The 25290-nt window shown below is 39.2% G+C and overlaps 1 protein-coding gene across 2 annotated transcripts in view; it reads left to right on the top strand.

Moving 5' to 3' along the window:
- The first annotated feature begins 6039 nt into the window (after positions 1-6039).
- Positions 6040-25290, top strand: part of BCKDHB (branched chain keto acid dehydrogenase E1 subunit beta) — a 230293-nt gene continuing 211042 nt past the window's right edge. The window contains exons 1-3 of one of the 2 annotated variants that reach the window (XM_063096964.1): positions 6040-6246; positions 16898-16975; positions 24820-24888. In XM_063096964.1, coding sequence (XP_062953034.1) covers positions 6051-6246; positions 16898-16975; positions 24820-24888 — 343 coding nt within the window. In that variant the 5' untranslated portion in view covers positions 6040-6050. The remainder of the gene's footprint in view (positions 6247-16897; positions 16976-24819; positions 24889-25290) is intronic. The other variant, XM_063096965.1, reaches the window with a different exon arrangement.

Below are 25290 nucleotides of genomic sequence, written 5' to 3' on the forward strand. Positions count from 1 at the left end.
AATGGCATACAGTTGGAATTGTATGGTACATATAGCCTTTCCAGATTGGTTTATTTCACTTACTAACATGCATTTAAGGCTCTTCCATGTCTTCTCATAGTTTGATAGCTTATTTCTTTTCAGCACTAATATTACATTGTCTGGAAGTACCGCAGTTTATTTATCCATTCTCCTACCGAAGGACAACTTGGTTGCTTCTAACTTTCGACAATTATGAATAAAGCTTCTGTAAACATTCTGTGCAGGTTCTCATGTGGACATAACTTTGCAACTCATTTGAGTAAATACCATGGAGCATTGCTGGCTTATATAGTAAGAATATGTTTAGTTTGGTAAGAAACTGCCAAACTCTCTTCCAAGGTGGTTATATCATTTTGCATTCTCACCTGTAGTAAATGTGAATTCTTTTCCCATTTTTTAATTGTGTAACTTATCTTTTTTGTTGTTGAGTTTAAGAGTTTTTAAAATATATTCTAGACACCAGTCCCTTATTCTAATTACTGGGTCTCCTCAAGTTCCCTGGATCTTGATGTCATATCTGCATCTCTGTTGACAACATGGGAGAAGCATTCTGCTGTTCCAAATGCCATGCCATGCTGGGGAGCTTGAGGACTTTGTGATATTTCTCCAGGCCCACTTACAAAGAAAAATACCTAACACTCTTTCTTTTTATTTTATTTTATTTATTGAATCAAAATTGATTATATATATTTTTGGGGTTCAACATTGAGATATGTTGATCAAGTCAATATTAGTAGTATATATATTGTTACAAATTGTAATTATTCTTTATGCCCCTTGTCCAATCTCTCCCCATCCCCCACATCCTCCCCCTCTCCCTCTAATTACCCTAGATTTCTTCTCTCCTTCAAAGAATAATGGTTACTCTCTTAATTTGTTGCCTAGATGATCTGTCCAATGCTGAGAGGTGTGATCAGGTCCCCCAATATTATCATAGAGCAGATGCTTCTTCTGTCACTCTGAAATGGGCTTTGTCGAGAGAGACATCCTCTTCTTTATCTCTGCTGGTGACTCTCCTTGTGTCAATGCACTCCAGTGGTTGGAGGACCATCTGCGTGGTGGTTATGGTGTCTAGCCGCTTTTGCGGCAGCCATGGTTATTGTGGTGGCTGTGGTGTGCCACCCTCATGGAGGTGATGTTTTTGGCATGCTCCTTGGTGCTGGCATGGTGTGCCTGGTTGTGGAAGTGGGGTCCAGTCTGCTTCTCCATACCGCTGGCCCCTGGGTGGGCCCCGAGGTGCTGGTGCAGTTTGCCTGGATATGGGAGTGGGGTCTGGTCCCTGGCTTCAAGCCTCTGGTTCTCAGGCAGGCTGCAAGGTGCTGGTGGTGTGCCTGGGCTGGAACTAATTTTTTGTCCTTTGCTTACTTCTAAAATGGGGGGCAGGGATTTCCTGTGGGAACCAGTACTTGAGCTGTGTGGTTGAGCTAAATTGCTGTTTTGCTGCTGTTTCCCTAGGGAAAGCTTTTTGTGCAGCTCAGGGTTTAATGGTTGACCTTGTAGGTACTTCCAGCTCTCCAGAGACCTGGTGCAGCTCAGGGTTTAATGGTTGACCTTGTAGGTACTTCCAGTTCTCCAGAGACCTTCTGTGTTGTGTAGAAACTCTGATCTGGGCCTGAGTTTTTTCATCAAACTGTACCCCATGCAATTCTACATTCCCAACCAGTCTCCTCTGAGTGGTCCTGAGCTGATTGGGGGGTGGGTAGGCTGTCCTTGCTGTGTCCCAGTGTTTCCCCAGTGGGCCTGTCTTCCCCACTGCCTGTGCTCCAAACACTTCCGATGGGACGGGCCCTGTGCCGGTCCCTTGTGATGGCTCACTGGCCTCTGAATGGCTCCCCTTTTTTCAGTTGTTCTGGCTCCTCGCTCCTGCGTGGGTTCACGGGAACCCTATTAGGGGTCTTGCTGTCCTGGGGGCCACCAAGACCCTCTTCTCCACTGCCGCCTCCAAGCAACTTCATCTTAAGGGCACAGCTGCAGCCCCTGCTGGCTCCTGCTCTAAAGTAGCTCCAGCTTTAAAGCAGCTGTGGTCTGAAATGCTCAGAGCAGTTTTTTTTCTCTCATCGTGGTTTCCCCTGCCTTCGTGAACTTCGTACATCTCTCCTCCTCTTCCCCTGAACTCCCACGGCCCCAGCTTGGCTGATGTTACATTTTTATGGTTGTTAATTGATTGATTTGTGGGAGAGAGTGACGCTGGGAACCGTCTACTCTACCACCTTGAGCAGAACTTCCTAACACTCTTTCTATTCTTTTTTTTTTTTTTAAAGATGACCGGTAAGGGGATCTTAACCCTTGGTTTGGTGTTGTCAGCACCATGCTCAGCCAGTGAGTGAACTGACCAGCCCTATATAGGATCCGAACCCATGGCCTTGGTGTTATCAGCAGCACACTCTCCCAAGTGAGCCACAGGCCGGTCTAACACTCTTTCTATTCTAAAGCTCTACCTCCATGGAGGGTAGGAAAACTGGCTCTTACATCAACATGCTATTTGTAATTTTCTGTTTTGGTTCTAAGTCATTAAACTTCTTCAGGATTAATACTTAGAAACCAGTCTTTAACACTTAAACATTTGGGCCAGCCCATGGCTCACTTGGGAGAGCGTGGTGCTCACAACACCAAGTCAAGGGTTAAGATCCCCTTACTGGTCATCTTTTTAAAAGAAACAAACAAAAAACCAAAAAAACCACTCAAACTTTTCCCCTCAAATTATTGTCTCTGCCATCACCTTTAAAATCCATTTTAAAATTCAAAAGCAAGAATTTAATTGCTTTACTATCTGCCTCCCTGAGGCTTCTGTTTGAGTTTGAATGGGGCATGAGCCAGGATATAAGGATATAATACTACCAAATATTATCTTGCTACATAAGATGGTTGTCCAAAAGCATGTCTAAACAGGTACAGGTTGCACAGGTAGTAGAGCTCAGAGACAGAAAGTGATACAAGCATCATTCTGAAGAGTGAAAACTTCAGAACAACTTTGCTTTGTATTCTGGCTGTACAGTCATAGGTTTTGAATGTGTCCAGGGAGGTTAAGGAGTCAAAAATGTAACTGGAAATAGCTTAAACAAAGAGAAGAATGTAATTTAAGGATACTGTGGTGTCTCATAGAACCCTAGAACTGGAATGCAGCTAAGCCTCAGGGACAAATGGAATCAGAAACTCAAATATAATTACATTCTTCACCTTTTATGCTTCACAAGATTATTGAAAATTCCCAGTTTTTGCATTTCCCAATGACGTAAAGATAGCCTTATCATTATACTTCCAGGGCTGGCTGGTTAGCTTAGTTGGTTAGAGCATAGTCTTGAAACACCAAGGTCAAGGTTTGGATCTCCACACTGGCCAGCTGCCAAAAAAAAAAAAAAAGAAGAAGAAGGAGGTGACATTGACATTCTGGACCATAAAATAAATCTCAAAAATAAATAAATAAATAAATAAATAAATAAATAAATAAATAAATAAATAAATTACACTCCTTAAATTCCCAGAAAAGGACAATTTCCCAACTTAAGATTGATGAAGTGTGGCCGGGGTAAGGGCGAGGGTCCTACTCTAATAACAGAGACATTTTCATGGATACCAGGCAGATGGTGTGGTAGGGAATAGAAAAATTTTTTTAAAAAGCAGTTTGCAGGACCGGCCTGTGGCTCACTCGAGAGAGTGCGATGCTGATAACACCAAGTCCACGGGTTCGGATCCTGTACAGGGATGGCTGGTTGGCTCACTGGCTGAGCGTGGTGCTGACAACACCAAGCCAAGGGTTGAGATCCCCTTACTGGTCATCTTTAAAAAAAAAATAAAAATAAAAATAAAAAATAAAAAAGCAGTTTGCTAGTCCAGCAAATCTGTTAGGTGCTCTCTTTGTTGTTCCTGACTGCATATGGTTGGAACTCCAAAGTTCTTAGACCAGCAAAGACCTTCAAAATCTCCCTTTACTTTATTTTCACTACTTCTTCTTCTGTCAACCCCACATCCTGCCCTGTAACTTGAATCAAGCAGCACCAAGCTACTATCTCTTCTTGGAATGCAGTGTGCATTCATGCCTACAAGCCTTTGTACATGTTTTTTCTCTGCCTGGAATACCTTTTCCTCTCTAATCTGCCTGATAACTTCTACTCATCTCTTAGGTCCAGTTCAGTGTTACTTTTGGAGTCATTCTTGACTTCCTAAAGCAAAGTTTATTACTCTTTGTGTTTCACTTTGCACTGTTCTAGGGCTCCTATTACATTGAATTATGCTTGTCTAATCTGTTTCCTTTCTCTACCAATTTGGACACTGTAAAGGCAAGACTATGTCTCAATCACATTTGTCTTAATGGTGGCTTGTCTTTGGCTGGTATGCAGCAGAGGTTCGATAAATTCTCACTAGTCCTTTTGTTATTTTTCTCTTTTTCTCCCAGGCCCAGGTCATGTCAGCACCCCAGCTCCCTAGACTACCAGCAAACTGAGGAGATAAAGACTGATTCATTTTTATCCTTGCTCTTTGCTCTTTTTATATATTTTCTTTTATTTCTCTTTTGGTCTTTTATATTAAAATTGACTATGGAAATGTAATTTAATTCTGCTACCTCTTTTCTCTATTAAAATAAAATAGAAAATATGCTTCATGTACATAAAAAATAAAAAACACAACACACACACCATTAAAACAGCAGAAGTGAACACTAACAAAAACCACGATTAAAAATGCGCCAGATGTTGAATTTTTAGGCTCAATGTGGGAGTAAGAATATTGGACACATAATCTGGTTCTCCCTTTGGCAGTTTTTAATTGCTGTTTCTCAATCCCAATCAGAAATCAGGCAAGCGGCCCATCTCTCTGCCTTTCCCTCTCACCCCATTTCTCTCTCTTCTCTTATCCCCTTGCAAAACCAAAGACAGGTTGAGAGGCTAGGAATAGCAGAAGAGGAGCATTCTCTTCCCCTGCTCCTTCCTCTTCATTCTCACCCCCTCTTTCTTCTCCAAATTCTGTTTTGGGCTTTCCTTCCCCACCCTCCCACCTTCATCTGTTGGACACACTCTCAGTTTTGTCTATGTCATATTTGATTGTACTGCGATTTCTAAATTCATGGACAGAGAAGGTGTTCTCTGAAACACATGTATTTTAGAAAACAAAGTTTACAGCTGGCTGTTTAGCTCAGTTGGTTAGGGCATGGTGCTGATAACACCAGGTTCCAGGGTTTGATCCCTGTACAGTCCAGCCCATAAAAGAAAAAAAAAAAAAAAAAAAAAAAAAAAGCAAAACAAAACATAATTTAGAAAGTTGATTATTATAAAAGAACATAAACGATTCAAATTCTCTAGGTTTTTAAGATACTTAGAGTAAGCCAGTCAGGTAATTTTCACTGCATCTGGCCAAAAATGCATCTGAATTTCAGTAAATGTGCAGGATGGAGCCTAAGCTCAATTCTTTCAGTCTCATCTAAATACAGAAAAACAAAGTCAACAGAAGTCTATACATGCTTATTAAGCATTTCAAGGAGGCTGTGAATAAGGAGCAGAGGCTTTGGGTTGTGATTCTTGCATTTTTCTGAAACTCAAAACCAATAACCAGTGTCAATCTGTAACCCTTTCTTTCCCTCACAAGGCAATAGTGACGAAGAATATGAGAGGATAAAAAAAAGGGTTACATTTTAAAAGAAAATATACATCTTAAAATGAAAAAGCCATTGGAAATGGCATTGTAAACGACACCCGAAAACAGCAAAACCAGGTAGGGTGCGGAACACTGCAGACCCGAGTCCTCTTCCCAGGCCCACACAGCTGACTTACGGAAGGCTCCACCCCCAAGAACAATTTTGTGAGCGCCCACCCGCCCGTCGGCAACCACGCCAGCCCTTCTTCCGCATGCGCACAACGATCACACACCGCTCGGTCGCCTGGTGCCTTCCCTGCCCCCGAATCCCTAATTCCGATTGGTGCGTTTCACAGGACCGCCCCTCTGCTGCAACCAATGTTGAAGCCGCCTCGGGTGCTCCGCCCTCCCCGCCGGCAGCGTGCGGCCGCACTGCCTGCTAACCCAGGCGGCCAGCGGGGATGGCGGCTGTCTGTGCGACTGGCTGCCGGCTGTTGAGGCTCTGTGCGGCCGCAGTTGAGGGGCCCTGGGGTCGGCTGCGTGGCTTGGGGCTGGCTCGGGGTTTTCTGCAACCCAAACCGGATGGCGAGGATGTGGCCCCGAGGCGACAGGTGGCTCACTTCACTTTCCAGCCCGACCCGGAGCCCCGGGAGTACGGTGAGCCAGGAGCTACCCTGTCCGGTCCCGCTGCAAGCCAGACTCCCAGGCCCGCGGGTGCTCGTGAGGCGCGGCGTCCCGTCTGGGGTGGGGGGCCGGCAGGCTGATCTCCTTGCATCCCGGCTTAATCTCTTCCTTTCTGTCTGGAACCTCCCTACTGCCTCACGGGCTGTCATTCCCTTCTCGCTCTATTTTTATCACTGTTCAGCCCTTGAGACGCAGCCCTTCGGCACCCTCGAGATGGGTGAGAAGGCATTCCGCCGTCTGGAAGGGTCTGAGGGCGGAGAGGTGGTGCCCAGGGAACGCCCCCCTTTCTCCATCCTCCATCCCTGCTTTCCCATCCCAGGCCTTAGGTGTTGTTCCAGCTTGCCCGGGACTGGACCACTAACTTTAAGCAGAGGCATTCGAAGTAAAAATTGATTTTCCCAAGGTCACAGACCAAGTTCTTCCCGGAGATGGGAAAGAATCCAGGCTTCCTATTTGAGCCTAGTATCGGGCATGTGCTGGGCTATGCTGCTACTTAGCCAAGGAGGGGCAGTCTATGTAGGTGATGGGACGAGGGAGCCATAGGAAGGGCATGTAGCAAACTCATCATAGTATGAAGACTGCATGACTTTTACCGTTTTTTCTGCGATATTTATGTAATCTAAAGGTCCAGTGTCTGTCATTAGAATATCGGGAAACAGAAAACGCTTACCGTTTCTTTGTCTAATAACTTCTCACGTGCTAGAGGTGATATTTTTGGAAATGTGTCTTTACTTCTGAACAATAAGAACGAGCAGTTATTGAATGCTTATTACCGGCAGGCACTGTGCTGAGAAATTTACATTCATCATCTCATTTGATGCTTAGGACAACCTTAAAATGTATGTAATGTTTTTATTCTCATTTTGCTGTTAGGTTAACTGAGGTCATGAGATAGTTTGTCCACGGTTATATAAGTTAGTGGTAGCTGCAGCTTTGGAATCTAATTAGTAAGATTATGGAGCTTCCATTCTAATCAATGTACTAAAATGCACGTAGAAATAATGTGCTAAGAGGGTGTCCCAGTTATGTGAAACAGTAGTTACAGTACCAGAAGGGTGAATAGCAATTTTTTTTCACCATCAAGATGAACCTTCAGTTCTGTCTTCGAAGCAGAGAAACTTTGGCCCAATACTTGAGAAATAGAGCACAGGTCTTCTTTTTTTTTTTCTTGACCGGTAAGGGGATTGCAACCCTTGGCACAGTGTGATCTGCACCACGCTCAGTCAGTGAGCGCACCAGCCATCCTTATATAGGGTCCGAACCCGCAGCCTTCGCACACTCCCGAGTGAGCCACCGGGCCGGCCCGAGCACAGGTCTTCTTAATGCCCTCCTACCAAAACTGTGAAATTACAAAAATCTTAGTAAAATGATATCACATTTATTTGCCCTTATTATGAAAATAATACAAGCATATTACAGACAATTTGGATAATAGAAAAAAATTTAAAAATGTGATCTCACCACCCACTACAGTAAATATTGTTAACACTTTGGACTGTATCTATCCTTCCAGCTATTTCCTTCCAGTTTAGTGTATTTTCTATAACTGTAGTTTTAATATAAATACAATTTGTATTATTTAATCAGAAGCATTTCCTACAATGCTGTTTTTATAACCTTTAGAATTTAGAAGAAGACATGTTCCATGGAGTAGAGGCACTATACAGTTCAGTAGTTACAGTCTTGACTCTGTCATCAGATTATCCTAGGTTGGGTGTTGTCCCTGCCACCTACGACTTTGGAGTCATCACTTATCCTCTGGAAGCCTCAGTTTCTTTATAGGTAAGGGGTTAATAATAATACCTACTTCAGAAGGTTGTTGTGAGGGCTAAATAAGATAATGTTTATGATGTACTTAACAGTGTTTGGCAACTAAGAAGCACTTAATAAATGGAAATTTTTGATAATTACCATTATGCTTTTTTCTTTGTTGTTACAGTTTTGCAGTGACAAATAATGCAAATATAAGCATTTCATACATATGGCTTTTATGTATCAGATTATTTATTTAGAATAGAAGCTCAGGGATGAGATTTCTGACTCAAAGATATGAATGCTTTAATGGATTTTTAATGCATAGTTCAAATGAACAGTTTATATCCCATCCGCATGTATAAGAGTATGAGTATTGGGTGTTAATGCTAAAATCACAGGAGTGCACACATACACACTCAGGTATTTTGTGCTAACTATACTGTTTTAATTTGCATCTGTTTCATTTCGATTGAGGAATATTTTCCCATGTTCGTTCAGTAGATTTATTTTTTCTTGGGTATTGCGTGTTCCTTGTTTTTGCATATTTTATATAGTCTTAGTATTTTCCCTATCCATATTAATACTGTCTATCATTATTAAGTAGCTGCTCTTTTCCAGATATTGTGGTAGATATCAGTCTATAATCCTCATAGTAACCTGGTGAGCTAGACAGTATTATGCTCATTTTACAGATGAGAAAATCGAGACTCAGAGGTATTTGTTAAAGGCCTGCTCAAGTCTGGTGAGTAGCAGGGCCAGAGTTTGAACATCGATGTGTCTGACTCCAAAACCTCCCACACTACTTATGTACTAAAATTTTGTATGTTGACAATATTAATGAAAATATTAACTTTCTGCCTTTTACATGTGCTGCAAATATTTTATCCTTTTGTTTGTTTTGATACATAAAAGGGACTGCTTAAATAGGTGGTGGTCTGAATGGACTTTGAGTACATAACATTTAGGCTGTACAGTGAGGAATGACAAGAAATCACCTCCGCAAAGACCAGGGGGAACAGTGTTTTTCTGGAAGAAACAAAGACAAGCAAGGGTAAAGCTTACTCCTGAGGTGGGTGAGCTTGTGTTGTAACAACTGGGAAAACGATTGTGGTTGGGGTGTCCTAAATAGGAGGTAGGCAGGTCTTTCAGAGATCAAGGGTAGACTACAGAGTCCCTTTTTTGTGGGGATGAGGGTCTTTTTTCCTCATATTAGGTTTATAAGGAATGGAACGAAAGGAGTAAAGAGAGGTTAGAAAGCATGGCATTTAAATGGGGAATGGGAAGTAGTGAGTTTTTTTGGAGGAAAAAAGGAAGGAGTAGGGAATAAGTTTGAAAGGTAAATGGAGGCCTTGAAAACCAGGATAAAGTTTGGGGGAGAGAAAAGGCTGAATGTCTGCAACGTACCCCACACTGTGCTGAGTGTGTTACATTCAAGTTCAAATTTTGTTGAGCCATTTACGGCCTTTGATTATTTTTAGGCAAGAAAGTGACTTGAGATGTGCTTGTGTTATATTATTAGGAAAGTTTATAGAATGCACTAATGAATGGAAAGTAAGGAGGCAGGGAGATCAGTTTGGGGTCTTGTAATTGTTTAGGTGAGAAGATATAATTGAATTTGGGCAGTGCCAGTGGGAATGGTTGTATGATTTGGAGAAATTGACCAGATTTGGCACTTGTTTGCCTGTTGGGGCTTAGATGAAGGTGACTTGACATTTTCAGCCTGGGAGGCTGGAAGGATGGTAGAGTGGTAGTATCACTGATACAAATGGGGAATGCCGAGGAGAAGCACATTTTTGGTGAGAGAGAGAGAGAGAGAGGATGACTTAGGACTTGAATATGTTGCTTTGAAGTGTTGGTGAGATACAGTACCATGCGACAGGCTAGTCTGAGTTCTAGTCCGGCACCAAAATAACTTTGGGTTGAACTTGGTAACACTTGAGACCAGAAAATTCTCTCTATGTTTCTTTTCCCCATTTCACTATATTCAGAATTTGCCTGAAATATGTGCCCCTTCTCTTTTCTCTTCCTGGTCATATTTCCTTGTTCTGACTCACTTTCTCATTGTGTATCCAAACCTTTTCATGGTACCCCACAGGATGATAATAATGATAATAGCAGACACCTTCAACAGTGCGCAGCGTGTGCCAGGTACCATTCTGAGTGCCTTCCGTGTATAAATTCATTTAATCTTTATGTGACAGTGCTGTGATACATATCCTATTACTATCCATGTTTTATGTATGAAGAAACTAAGACATAAAGAGCTTAAATATCTACTTTTAGACATTTTAGTGTCCCCTGGTCACATTGGTTGTAAGAAGAGGAGCCAGGCTTCATTTTCAAGGACACTGGTTCAGTCTGGCTCCAGAGTCTATGCTCCTAAGCACTCTGTGCCACTCCTAAGCACTCTAACCAGTCTCTTGCATTATTCATACATGTTTCAGATTCTTCACACAACACTTTACCCTCTGAAACCCTACCTCAAACCTGACGTTCCCCGAAGACACTGTTTCTCCTGTATCTCAGTTGAGCAGAGACTGCTGGCTTCTTTTGTGGTAATTTACCCACCTTCAAATGTCTTCTCTATATTTATTGATCATCAGAGAACTTGATTCATAGTTTTCCTCATCATCCTATTTTTGTCGTCATTTAGGAAGATTTCTGCATTCTAGAGGCAATACTGCATAGAAGCTAAGAGTCAGACATGCCTGAATTTGAGTCCCCTCTTTACAGCTTTGTACTGTGACATTGACCAGGTTCATTAGGCTTCGGAAGCTCTCTTTTCCACGTGTGTACTATCTCAGAGTGCTGTTGTGGGGACTCAGTGAGATAATCTACATCATTACTGGTGCCTGCCTGCTGTGGTACTAGACTGTGTTTCCTTAGGGTTTGAAAGAGCATGTTACCGGCACAGTGATTAAAATTAATACTGCTTATTTCATCTTATGTCAGCTTTGTTAAGATATTTTTATAAATTTAAGTATTTTGTTTAAATTACAATTTATTGGCATACTTTTTTCATGATTCTATTTATTCTTATGTATATGTCTCATTTCAACTACATATTTTTTCTTCTTTCCATTTTTCTTAGTTTATCTAACAAAAAGAAAAGTCTGTTTTATATTCTTTTCAGATATCAACATTAAATATTGTGAATCCAGGCTAATTTAACCAATTTTCTCCTTCATTAATTCTACATCTTAATTTTAGTAGCATTATTGAAAAAACCTCTCTAGATATTTATGGTTTTGGTGTAATAGCTTTAAAAAACACATAATCATTCTCTTTTTGTTTTTTCGGTTCCAGAAAGTAAGACAGTCAGATTATTCAGACTATAAAACCTGCCTTACTGTCTAAGAGTTTTTTAGATGACAATTCAATATTCTTCTTAGGCCTTTCTTACAAACAAAGTGTTCTAACCAAAACTGCTAATTCTTATAAAAAGGGAAACATAACTATTGGACAGTTGATAGAAATTATCTCACTGAATTTTCACAATAGCCCAACACATTAGATATTATTATTTCTATTTTTATAGAGGAGGAAACTGAGTATCAGTAGTTGATTAACTTGCCCAAAGTCACACAGGGAGTAAGTGGCGTCACAGATTCCACACCAGATGTGCCTTATATTGGTGTGTTTGCTCCTTTCAGTACACTGTGTTGTTTCCCAGGACCAGCACATCCTGGCCTCTCCATGCCTCTGATTTTGGGTATTGTCCATATGTGTAAACTTGTTTATTCATTGACTCTAACCATTTTTATTTTCTCCTGGGTGCCAACTCTGTGCTAACTCTGTGCTAGGTGCTAGGGATGTGGTCATGACTCTGTCCTCATGGAATTTGGAGTCAAGTACGAAGATGGGCAAAAAATAGCAAGCAAATGCATAGTTAAAACAATTCCAATTGCAGTAAATGACCTGAAGGAAATGTTCAGGTGCTAGGAAAGAGAAAATAGAGACCTGACAAGGCTCTAAGTAGAGGTAACATTTTACCAAGCTCCCAGAAAGTCGTATCCAAGGAGGTGTGAAGAAGGGGCTGCAGATAGAGGGTTTGACATGTCAGAAGGTCCTGAGGTGGTAGGCTTGGTTGGTGGAACTGAGGGAAGACTTGAGTGGTGAGCCTTGGAGACAGTAGTACAAAGTGGGATAATTGAGGTGGTCGGGGAGATGAAGTAGGGCCTTGTGGACATGGTGAGGAGTGGAGCTTTATTCCAGGTACAGCCAGAGGTCTTTGAAGGGTTTTGAGCAGGTGAGTAACATGGAATGGTTTGCTTCTCAGGACTCTCATTGTGGCAGCTCTTTGATGAATGATTTGGAGGATTGAAAGAGTAGAAGTGAGGGGACAGTTAGGGTACAGTTTCCTGGAATAGAAAAGAAATGGTGAGTTTTGGAATAGGAGATGGTAGTGCTAGATTTAAGCTGTATTTGGAAGTAGGATTTGATGGATTGGATGTGAGGGATGAATAAAAAGAAGATATCAGGGATGCCTCCTTGGTCTGTGGCTTGGGCACCTGGGTAGAGAGTAGTGCTGTTTGCTAAGATGCAAAAGACTAGATTTGGGAGCAGACACCAAGAGTTCAGTTTTGTGATCGTTGAGTTAGAAAATCCCAAGACTCCCATGTGGAGAACTGAGGACTGCTGGAGCTCAGAGGAGAGATCTGGCTGGGTTGGAGATAACCATTTGGGAGTCACTAGCATATAGATGGGGTTAAAAACCACTTAGAGACTGAGTAGAGAAGGAGCCAGCCAAAGGAAGGGAAGCATCATATCACCATGACAGAAGTTGCCAGGTGCCCTGAGATGGGGGAACCCAGGGACTCTAGCCATAGTCTCTTCAACTTTAAAGCTTAGGTCCACTGACTTTTGACCTCAGGTCCTCAGGTGACCCCCCCTCCCCATACTATTTACTTCCTTCCTTTTCATGGATATGTTATATGCACTGGCACTTTAAAAAGATAATTGTATTTATAGATCTTTCATTTACATTTAAATGTAAAATGTCCTGCTCCTGATATTTGGATTCTCCCTGAATCTTACTTTATGAGGTAGAATTGGGATACTCTTTAGTAAGGATTAGAATGGAGTAGAGGTGTATACCTGGCAAATAGAAAGGAATTCCTAAAGAATAGGGTATCCAGAGGGATAGAAGAGGTTTTGTTGGGGAAAATAGGTAGTTTCTTAAGCATCCTCCCATTTCACATTGTGATTACTGCCAGATTATTTCACTGACATGATTCATTTGTCATGCTTCAATGGTTGTATGCTGATTGTCATGTATATGTCAGGTACCGTACTAAATGCTGGGGTTCTTAAGAGGAATATTACCCATAATACACAGGTCTGTACTCAAGAACTAGGCAGCACAGAAGAGGGCCAGTGCTGAATGTGTTGGCAGCTTCATTTTCTGAAAGTTGAGCCTAATTTTCTGTATGATAGCTGTGTATTTTTATTTGTTTGGGTTGAATCTACAGATATGCTCACTGTAGATCTACCCTGCAGTTGACCTTATTTATTCCTGGAGGCTGCTTTTTGGGTACCCATTTGCCCTTTTTGTCTCAAATGCTCTAGCTCTGTGGCAGGCTTCCCTCTCCTTTCAACACTATTGCATATTTATTAGCTATTAAAGATCTACTCCATCAGACTGTTGCAGTATCACCTCTCCCCAGCCCCCTCTTCTGTTCCAGTTTGCCTTTGAATTATGACATTGGTAGATATTTTTCTCTCCATTTCTTTCTCTTTAAATGATTGGTTTAATAATTTTCTTTGTGTATTGAAAAAAATCTTTATTGAAGAAACTGCATGTGTTTATTTGTTATCATTCATTCAACAGATATTTACTGAGAACCTATTACAGGTTGAGCATCCCCAATTTGAAAATCCAAAATCTAAAATGCTCCCAAATTTGAAACTTTTTGAGTGCCAACATGATGCTCAAAGGAACATTTTGGATTTTGGATTTTGGATTTTTGGATTTGGGATGCTCATTCTACCAGTAAGTATAATGCAAATATTCCAAATCTGAAAAATCTGAAATCCAAAACAATTTTGGTCTCAAGCATTTCAAATATGGGATGTTCAACTTGTATGTACATGCCAGGCACTGTTGTAAGCACTGAAGATACAGCTCTGATCAAAAGCTTTTAAGAATCCCTGCCCTCTTGGAGCATATGATCTATTGTGGTCCTTATATTCTGTCTACATGCCACTTTGTTTTTGCAGTAACGATGATGACCTGTTTATTCATAATCCTGTACCTATGATAATTTTGAGGAAGCAGCTTGATCCCAACTGTAGAGCCCAGTTTTACCAATGGGCAACGATTAGCTTGTATCCTTGACTCAGGATAAATTGTACTGCTGTATTTTTTTTGTTGTTTCGTCATAACATTTTATCTTGGAAGAGAATTGTCAGTCTGGTTTTGAAATCTAGTAGCCATTTATTAATACTGGTAATTGCATGATTTGGCGTCTGTGTTTAATAGTTTTTTTAGTGATATACCTACACTACTTTTTTTAAAGGTCTTACCAGTAGTAAAGCTTTGATCAGCATATGCTACAGGTGGGTTTATCTTAACCATGAGCAAACACAGGCGTATTCTGTCAATGGTCTTTTGTGTAATCTCCAGAAGGATAAATAATTCAAAGGAAAATACATATTTAAAAATATCTTACCTGTGAATAACTTGTGATTTCTTCCTGTTCCATTCATAAATCATGTTGTACCTTTAAAAAAGAATTGTAAGTCAATATTCCTCCATTAAAATTTGTCATTTAAAATTTGTAAAAGCATCTAGTAGAATAGCGATTAATCCCCAAACCTAAAATTTTGAATCTGTTTGAAAACAGATTCACGAGTGAAAATTTATGTGCTTACATGAAAATATAACCTTTAAATATCCTTACTTGTAAATTATTTCATGCAAGATGAGTAAATTCTTCGTGTTTATCAAGCAATACTTACCATATTTACTTTGTATGATTTTTATTATTAAAGTCTTTGTTTTCTTCCTACTAAAAACTTGCTGAGTAGCAAGGCATAAAGATGTCTTGGGAGTATTCGGTGTTAATTTGAATGGTCAGCAGACTTGAAATAGATACCAGTATAGATATTGAGGTATTTTTATTCTCCCTAGGTTATTAACTTTGAAAATCCTAGTTGAAAAATAAAAATCTTACTTTATGAAGTATATGCATTAGGAGAAAGAGTGGAAATGTTGTGATTGGGAAAAAAGTTTACCCTAAACCATTATCATCTGACGCTAATCACCAATAAATACTTTAAAAATATTTATAGAATGCAGAAGAATTTAAAGAAAGTATCTATTAAATGATACAGCCTTCTTAGCCTGAAGAAAGATAAATTATGAAGTAATAATGGACATGTGGTTTGATTGTGTATCCTTTGGCATAGATAGCGTAACTATACTTTCTTGAATAAATTCTTATTATCCCCATCAGAAATAAGAGTAGAAACAGGTGCTTATTTTAGTCACGGAGGGCATCAGGGCATATTTGATGGGGGATGGCCAAGACCTGAAGCCTGGACATTCAGCACTATTAAAGAGATTAGAAAGATATCCGAGAACAGAGCAGGCAGAAAGTCAGAAGGCTGGGATGTCAGTAGAAAATAGAAGAATCAAAGATGTCATAGGTCAGAGCCTGCTGTGGAGCCAGGCTGGGCTAGAGAAGATGGGTCTCGATAAGAGAATAAGTGACCAATGTCTCATGGTCAGAAGGTTGAAGGCAACAGCAGTAGCTGTTTGTGACCCACACTGGGAATTAGTCCTTTACTTCTGGGATACGGTAGGCTACTGAAGAACACGGAGGTTAAATGGGACAGTGGTTAGGGTAAGCAGCAGGTATTTAAGGGGTTTGATATTACAGCATGGCTGTGGGTTCATGTGACCACCAGTGGATAGATCAGGCACTGAGGTGATGATTGGGCCTCTGGATCAGAGAAGATTTAGGTGGAAGCTTTTCTGTGTTCTGTATAGTGCTTTTGGAAAGAAGTTGGCCCAAAGTTCTGGGATGATTGTGGGATATGGGCACAGGCCACTGCCTCACAAGCCTGGGCAGCACACAGGCTTAAAGCTCTAAGTTATGATGTTTCTGGATTCCAACATTTGGAGCTTTATCAAATAAAGTTTTAGTCTACCATTTGAAAAAATGCTAAGGTCAAGATGAAAGATGTGGACAGAGTCCAGAATCTAACAATAAATGGCTAGTATTTATTTAGCACTCACTGTGTCAGGCATTGTTCAAAGTGCTTTACATGTATTGTTCCATTTATTCTTCCCCAAAACCCGTTTAGAGAGATGGACATTGGCTTGCAGAGATTCTACTTGAGCAATAAAACAACAAGAAGGACTAAGTCTGATGTGTTTAGGCATGGGATTATTATGGTGTTCTCCAAACGCCAGCAGTACTAAAGTTTATCTTTAGCTTTCCTCATTGTTTTATGGTCTGTGGCCATTAGATGTTGACAGCATATTTAGCAAGTGCCAGTGGTCCTGTGCATTCTGTATGGCTTAGTTTCCTAACACCTGTTTAGGGTGTCTTCCTAGACCATTCTCAGTTTGGCTGGTCCCCTTTTCTGATCTTCCATAGCTTTTATTGTCTGCACACATTTTGTCACTTATATTCCTTCTTCCTTTTTTATACTTGTTTTTTAATTGTTTAATATGTATAAATTTTGCCTCAACAAACATCTTGAGCCAGCATCATTGTAAATAATCTAATAAATTCACATAATATATTCTGTACTTTTCTTTCCACCTTAGTTTTAATCAAGTTGTAATCAACTGTTAAGAAATTAATTATTTTTACGTATTTTATGATGTATGAAATGATACCTTTTTTGATTTTCACAGGGCAGACTCAGAAAATGAATCTTTTTCAGTCAGTAACAAGTGCCTTGGATAACTCATTGGCTAAAGATCCTACTGCAGGTAAACTTCATTTGTGCTTGACTGTGATAGCTATGTTAATTCCAGAATTTGAAGATTTACTTGAGATAACTGTCTGGAGCTCAATGGTTAACATTCTATTTACCTGAAATTTTAGAAAGACCTGATCAAATGATTAAGGCTAGATAATCAAATTGCAATATTAACACTTTTTAAAATCCACTCATTGCTAATTAGTTCTCATGTATATCTAACATCACTAAGTTAACTTTCTAACTTATTAATAATTCTATTAATACCTTCTGGATTAATACCTACTGTGTTCTCCTGTTTCACTAGCATATAGAAAAAAAAATAGAAAATAGGACTTCATTCAGATATCTATTTACAAAATGAAAGTTTGATTCCATACTTAACCTTTGGGATACATGTCATTCAACTTGGAAGATTTTTTGGAAATAATTTTAATGTTTATAAGTAACTTATACATAACTTAATCTTCATCTTATTAAATTATTGTTATTTTTTTATTGTAAAATAGTTGATTGTACATATCTGTGGGGTACAGAGTTGAATATCAGTACCTGTGTACAATATGTGATGCTCAAGTCAGGATAATTAGCATATTCAACATTGTACAATAGAGTTGTTTTTTGTGGCCCTTTTCCAATTCCTCCCTTACCCCGTCCCTCACCTTTCCCACCTCTGGTAACCTCAGTTCTGTTCTCTCCTTTTGAAAGTTCAATGTATTATTGTGATTGTTGTATCTTTTTTTCTTTCTCTTTTTTATTTATTTGCTTATTTTTTAGCTTTCACATATGAGTGAGTATGTGCGATATTTCTCTTTTTGTGCCCTGCGTATTCCAGTTACATAATTTTCTTTAAGTTCATCAATGTTGCTATGAATGGCAGTATTTCATTCTTCTTTATGAAAGAGTAATATTCCATTGTGTAAATATACCACATTTTCCTTTTCCAGTCATCTGATCATGGACACTAAGATGGGATCCAACTCTTGCCTGTAGTAAATAGAGCTGTGATAAACATGGGGGTGTAGGTATCTCTTTGACATGATGATTTCTGTTCCTTTGGATATATACCCTGCAGTGGAATTGCTGGATCCTATGGCAGTTCTGTGTATAGTTGTTTGAGGAAATTCCATGCCATTTTCCATAATGGCTGCACCAATTCACAGTCTCACCAACAGTGTAGGAAGGCTCTCCTTTCTTTGCATTGTTGTCAGCATTTGTTATTCTCTGTCTTTTTGATAATAGCCAGTCTAACTGGGGTGAGATGATATCTCAATGTGGTTTTGATTTGCATTTCCCTGATGCTGAGTGATGTTGAGCATTTTTTCTTGTATGCGTGGACCATTTGCATATCTTCCCTTGAGAAATGCCTATTCAGCTCCTTTGCCCATTTTTGGATTGGGTTATTTGTTTTTTTACTATTAAGTTGTTTGAGTTCCTTGTGTATTCTGGATATTAATCCTTTGTCGGATGCACAGTTTGCAAATATTTTCTCCCACTATGTAGGTGTCTTTTCACTCTTTTGTTTCTTTTGCTATGCAGAAGCTTTTTATTTTGATATAATCCCATTTTTTTTTTTCGTTTTGTTACCTGTGCTTTGGGGGTCGTATTCATAAAATCTTTGCACAGCCCTACATCCTGAAGTGTTTCCCCTATGTTTTCTTTTAGTAACTTTATAGTTTCAGGTCTTACATGTAAGTCTTTAATCCATTTTGAGTTGATTTTGTTATATGGTGAGAGGTATGGGTCTAGTTTCATTCTTCTACATATAGATGTCCAGTTTTCCTAGCACCATTTATTGAAGAGTCAATCTTTTCTCTAATATATGTGCTTGATGCCTTTTTTAAAGATAAGTTGGCTGTAATTATGTGGGTTGATTTCTGGATTCTCTATTCTGTTCCATTGGTTTGTTTATGTTATTATGCCAGTGCCATGCTGTTTTGGTTGCTATAACTTGGTAGTATAATTTGAACTCAGGTAGTGTTATGCTTCCATTTTTTTTTTTTTTTTTTTCCCTCAGGATTGCTTTGGCTGTTTGAGGTCTTTTGTTGTTCCATATGAATTTTAGGATTTTTTTTTTTTTTCTATTTCTGTTAAGTGTCCTTGGTATTTTGATGGGGTTTGCATTGAATCTGTAGATGGCTTTGGGTAGTATGGATATTTTCACTACGTTAATTCTTACAATCCAAGACCCTGGGATGTCTTTCCATCTTTTTGTGTCCTCTTTAATTAACAGTAATTTGTAGTTCTTGTTGTAGAAATCTTTTACCTCCTTGGTTAAATTTATTTCTAAATAATTTATTTTAGGGGTATTATTGTAAATGGGCTTGCTTACTTGATTTCTTTTTCTGCTAGTTTGTTGTTTGAGTAAAACATGCTACTGATTTTTGGGTGTTGATTTTGTATCCTGCAAGTTTACTGAAATTGTTTATCCGCTCTAAGAGTTTTTGGTAGAGTCATTAGGGTTTTCTGTATATAGAATCATGTCATCTGCAAACATGGACAATTTGACTTTCTCAAAGTATTTCTCTTGTCTGATTGCTCCGGCTCATACTTCCAATGCTTTGTTAAATAGGAGTGGTGAGAGTGGGCATCCTCATCTTGTTCCTGTTGTTATCATTCAGGATGATATTGGCTGTGGGTTTGTCATATATGGCTTTTATTGTCTTTAGATACTTTCCTTCTATACCAAATTTGCTGAGAGTCTTTATTATGAAGGGATTTTGAATTTTGTCAAATGCTTTTTCTGCATCTAATAAGATAATCATAGGGTTTTTGTCCTTGACTTTGTTGATGTATTGTATCACATTTATTGACTTGCATTTGTTGAGCCATCCTTGCATCCCTGGGACAAATCCCACTTGTTTGTGCTGTTTAACTTTTTTGATGTGTTATAGTATTCTATTTGCTAATATTTTGTTGAGGATTTATGCATCTATGTTCATCAAAGATATTGGCCTATAGTTTTCTTTCTTTGTTGTATCTTTGATTTTGGTATCAAATAATGAGTTTGGGAGAATGGCCTCTGTTTCAATTTTTTGGAACAGTTTGAGGAGAATTGGTATTAATTCCTCTTTATTTATTTTTTTAAAGATGACTGGTAAGGGGATCTTAACCCTTGACTTGGTGTTGTCAGCACCATGCTCTCACAAGTAAGCTAACTGGCCATCCCTATATAGGGATCTGAACCCATGACCTTGGTGTTATCAGTATCACACTCTCCCAAGTGAGCCACAGGCCAGCCCTTAATTCCTCTTCAAAGTTTCGGTAGAATTCAGCAGTAAAGCCATCTTGTCCTGGGCTTTTCTTTGTTGGAAGACTGCTGATTACTGCTTCAGTCTTCTTGCTTGTTATTGGTCTGTTCAGGTTTTCTATTATTCTTGGTAGAGTCTTGGTAGTTTGTATGTGTCCAGAAATTTATCTGTTTCCTTCAGATTTTCAAATTTGTTGGCATATAGTTGTTTATTATAGTCTCTAATGGTTCTTTGTATTTCTGTGGTATTGGTTGTAATGTCTCCTTTTTCATTTTTCATTTTGTTATTTGGTTTGTCTATTTTGTTTATATTCTGAAAAACCAACTTTTTGTTTCATTGATCTTTTGTATCATGTTTTGGGTTTCTATGTCATTTAGTTCTGCTCTGATCTTAATTATTACCTTCCACGTATTAATTTTGTGATTGGATTGTTCTTGTTTTTCTAATTCTTTGAGGTGTAGCATTAAGTTTTTTATTTGAAATCTTTCTGTTCTTTTGATATAAGCATTTATTGCAATAAATTTCTCTCAGTACTGCTTTTGCACAATACCACAGGTTTTGGTATGATGTGTCTTTATTTTCATTAGTTTTGAGAAATTTTTGGATTTCCTGTTTAATTTCTTTTTGGACCCATATGTTGGTCAGGAGCATGTTGTTTAATTTCCATGTGCTTGTATAGTTTCCAGAGTTTTGCTTGTTATTGATTTCTTGTTTTGATCCATCATGGTTTGAAAATAAACTTGAAATGATTTCAATTTTTAAAAATATTTTGAGACTTGATTTGTGACCTAATGTGTTCTATCCTGGAGGATGTTCCATGTGCTGATGAGAAGAATGTATGGTTCGTGGTTGTTAGATGAAATGTTCTGTAGATATCCGCCAAGTCCAACTGGACTAAAGTGTGGTTTAAATCCTGTGTTTCCTTGTTGATTTGTTGCCTAGATGATCTGTCCAATGTTGACAGGGGGGTGTTCAGGTCCCCAACTGTTATCATATATAAGTCTATCTCTTTACTTAGGTCTAATTGTGTTTGCTTTATATATCTGGGTGTTCCAATGCTGGGTCCATATATATCTGTGATTGTTATGTCTTGTTGGATAGATCCCTTTATCATTACATAGTGGCCTTCTTTGTCTCTTCATAGTTTTTGGTTTAAAGTCTATTTTATCCAACATAAGATTTGCTACTCCTGCTCATTTTTGATTTCCATTTGCATGGTATATCTTTTTCTATCCCTTCACTCTTACTCTGTGTGTGTCTTTACAGGTGAGGCGAATCTCTTATAGATAGCATATATAATTGCGTCTAGCTTTTTAATCTAGTTACAGCTTTTGTCTGTCTTTTGAGTGGGGAATTTAATCCATTTACGTTTAGGGTTGTTACTGAGACATGTCAACTTAATTCTGGCATTTTATCAGTTTTTATTTGGATGTCTTAAATATCTTTTGTTTCTTTCCCTTTTATTGTTGTTTGTCTTTAGTGTTTATTGGTTTTTGGAGGTGATAAGATACAGTTTCTTTCTCTTTCTGGTTTGTAGTTTTGTTCTACCAGTGAGTTTTGTTCTTTCTTGTGTATTCATGGTAGTCATTATTGTTTTTTGGATTCCAGATGCAGGACTCCCTTGAGGATTTCTTACAGGGCTGGTAGTGTGGTGACAAATTCTTATAGGTTTTGTTTGTCTGAGAAATACACTATTTCTCCTTCATTTCTGAAAGATAGGCTTGCCGGGAATAGTGTTCTTGGCTGGCAGTTTTTTTCTTTTAGTATTTTGAATATATCATCCCATTCTCTTCTGGCCTGTAGAGCTTCTGTTGAGAATCTGCTGTTAGTCTGACAGGGATTTCCTTGAAGGTGACTTGACACTTTTCTCTTGCTGTTTTTAGGATTCTCTCTTCATCTTTGAGTTTTGCCAGTTTGACTATAATGTACCTCAGAGAGGACCTTTTTGGACTGAATCTGTTTGGGGATCTTTGAGCCTCCTGAATCTGAAGGTCCATGTCTCTCTCTATACCTGGGAAGTTTTCTGCTATTCTTTCATTGACTATGTTCCCAATGCCTTTTCCTTTCTCCTCCCCTTCAGGAATGCCAGTGATTTGGATGTTTGTGCACTTAAGGCTGTCTGCTATCTCTCTTAGACTTTATTCATTTAAAAAAAATTTTTTGTTTCTTTCTTTTGTCTGCCTGAAGTATTATGAAGACATTGTCTTCAAGATCAGAAATGCTTTCTTCTGCTTGCTCTAGCCTGCTGCTTAAGCTTTTAGTTGTGTTTTTTATTTCATTGAATGACTCCTTCAGTTCCTTAAGTTCTGTTACATTCTTTAAGTAAATTTCCTTGTGAATTTCTTTGTAATTTCCTTGTAAATTTCTTTAAATTTCCTTTTAAAGTAAATTTCTTTGTAAATTTCCTCCTTCATATTCTGGATAGTTTTGCTCAGTTCACTGGGTTGTGTAACTGTGTCTTCTTGTATCTAATTGAATTTCTTTAAGAGTTTTACTTGGAATTCCTTTTCAGTCATTTCAAGGCTTTTCTTCTCTATAGAGTCTGGTTTTTGAGAGTTATTGTATTCCTTTGGTGGACTCATATTTTCTTGTTTTTTCGTATTTCTAGTATCTTTATTTTGACGTCTGGTCATCTGGTAGAGCAGTTCCTTCTTCTATTACTCTCCTTCCCTGGACTCCACTGGTGATCCTGCTTCCATCAGTTCAGTTGAGTGGTTGGTGGTCCGCCTGCCTAGTGGTAGTGGTTGCTGTAGCCACTGCTGTGGTAGCAGGCTGCCTTTGTGGTGTTGGTGGTTGTGGTGGTACCTTTGGTGGTCTCTGAGCATGGCAGTGGTGGCTACAGTGTTGGTGGGCTGCTTGCATGATGATGGTAGCTGCCTGACAGTGCCAGTGGTGGCAGCAACTGCAGCTGCGGTGGTTGCAGCAGCTGCTCACTTGGTTGTGGTGTTCACAGTGGTGGCCCTCATCTGTGGATGTCTGCAGTGGCAGTGGGATTACCTCATAGGAGCAGCTACAACTACCTCCCTGATGTCTGCAGTGTCCTTGGTAGCAGTGGGATTACCTTATGGGGGTGACAATGGCACTGGCAGCTGCACCTGCCTCTCTTGTGTCTGTAATGTTCTTGGCAGCAGCTGGTTTTACCCACAATGGCAACAGTGGCAGTTGCAGCCGCCTCTCTCACTTCTGTGGAGTTCACGGCTACAACGATGGGCCACCCACAGGACTGCTGCTCTGTGGGCATCTGTTCAGTGATTGGCAATGGTTCTGGGACTACACAATGGCTCTGGTGATGGTGGTGGCATTGGGCCCGTTTCAGACTTCTTCTGTGGGAGGAACGTGCCCTGGGCACCTCTAGTCTCCATCTTCCCAGAAGTCTGTTATTAAATTATTGATATAAAAATAGTTGTCCTTTCCTATGTTTTCTAAATTTGATTGGCTTTATTTCATATATACATATACATAAACAGGTTGAGTATCCCTAATCCAAAAATCTGAAATGTTCTAAAACCCGAAACTTTTTGAGTACTTACATGGTGTTCAAAGGAGCATTTCAGATTTCAGATTTTTGGATTTGGGATACTTAACTGGTAAGTATAATGCAGATTTTCCAAAATCTGAAGAAATCCAAATTTGGAAACATTTCTGGTCTCTAGCATTTCAGATAAGGGATACTCAACCTGTATATATATATATATGTACAAATACACACACACCGCACATACCTTGAGCTTCCATTTAAGCATCTGTAGTTTTAAAGTTAAGTGAAAAACATGATTTTTAAGGGAGAAATGAGAGCTACACTAGAGGATGATTAGATGTTGATTTGTTTTGAATTCTATCTCAGAATGATCTAACAAGATGAGTAAATTCAAACATAGAGAAGGGTGAGTTATTTTCTTAAGGTCCACAAAACTGGTCAGGTGCATTCGTGGGACTAGAGTTCTGCTCTGTGAATACTCCCTATTTTATTTTCTTTGCCTTACTGTAAAGCTCCTCTCAGTTACTGCTAACACCATTCTTTGTCTTTCTCGCTATGTTCCACCATTCTTGCCTCCTTTCTGTAAGTCCCTTTCCTATTGGTGACCTTTCTCTTAGCTTGGAATACTTTTCCTTCCACTCTGCAGATGGCTGATTCTTACTGTATAAGAAACACCAATGGCCTGGGAGCCTAGAGTGTGAGGTATAGTTCTGTCTTTAGCTTTCTGACTTGGCCAGTCACTTTTCTACTTCTCTGGCCTCATTTTCTTTATGTGTAAAACAAGATGAGATTCTAGATCAGTGATTTTTTTTTTTCTCAACTGGGGGTTATTTCAGTATCCTACCTGCTCCCTTTACATTCAGTGGTGTCTGGAGACAGTTTTGGTTGCCATAAATGTGTGTTTGGGGTGGTGGTGGTGGAAATTTCATCCAGTGGGTAGAGACCAGGGATGCACAGGTTAGGCATCCCCAACAAAAGAATTATCCAGTCCACAATGTGATCTAGATCTATGGTCCATTTTTGTGTTATGATTTCAAATGTAAACATTTAAATTACTTGTTTCTTATTGTTAGTATTATTTAGGGATTAGTAAATAAAATGTGTTCTTTAAATATTGTTTTTTAGTAATATTTGGTGAAGATGTTGCCTTTGGTGGAGTCTTTAGATGCACTGTTGGCTTGCGAGACAAATATGGTAAGTTAATATCTATATGAATGATATTCCTGTAGAATTTTTACTTCACAAATCTTGAAAATACAAAATATGCCTGTTTTGCCATATCCTCATTATATGGATAGGTTCCTTTTCATTTCTACATCAACCCACAGAATCCTTTGGCCTACGTTTTTTCCAAATGTGTTCTAATGTTAGCGCTGATCTAGTTTACGTTACACATATTTTAATCTTCATTAAATATGTTCTTTATCATGTTATTCACCTGTGGAGAACCTTTGGCATCTTATTGCTTCCTGCCTTAGCCAGTTTCAATTCCATTGCCTCCAGTTCAAGATCCTGTCTGTTGGTCTATGTTAACAGATTTCATCTTTTAGGTGAGGGGGGCACAGAGGGAGAAGGAGAGAGACGGAGAGGGAGAGA

Source organism: Cynocephalus volans, chromosome 5 (assembly GCF_027409185.1).
Source record: "Cynocephalus volans isolate mCynVol1 chromosome 5, mCynVol1.pri, whole genome shotgun sequence".
In the NCBI taxonomy this organism is placed as follows: domain Eukaryota; kingdom Metazoa; phylum Chordata; class Mammalia; order Dermoptera; family Cynocephalidae; genus Cynocephalus; species Cynocephalus volans.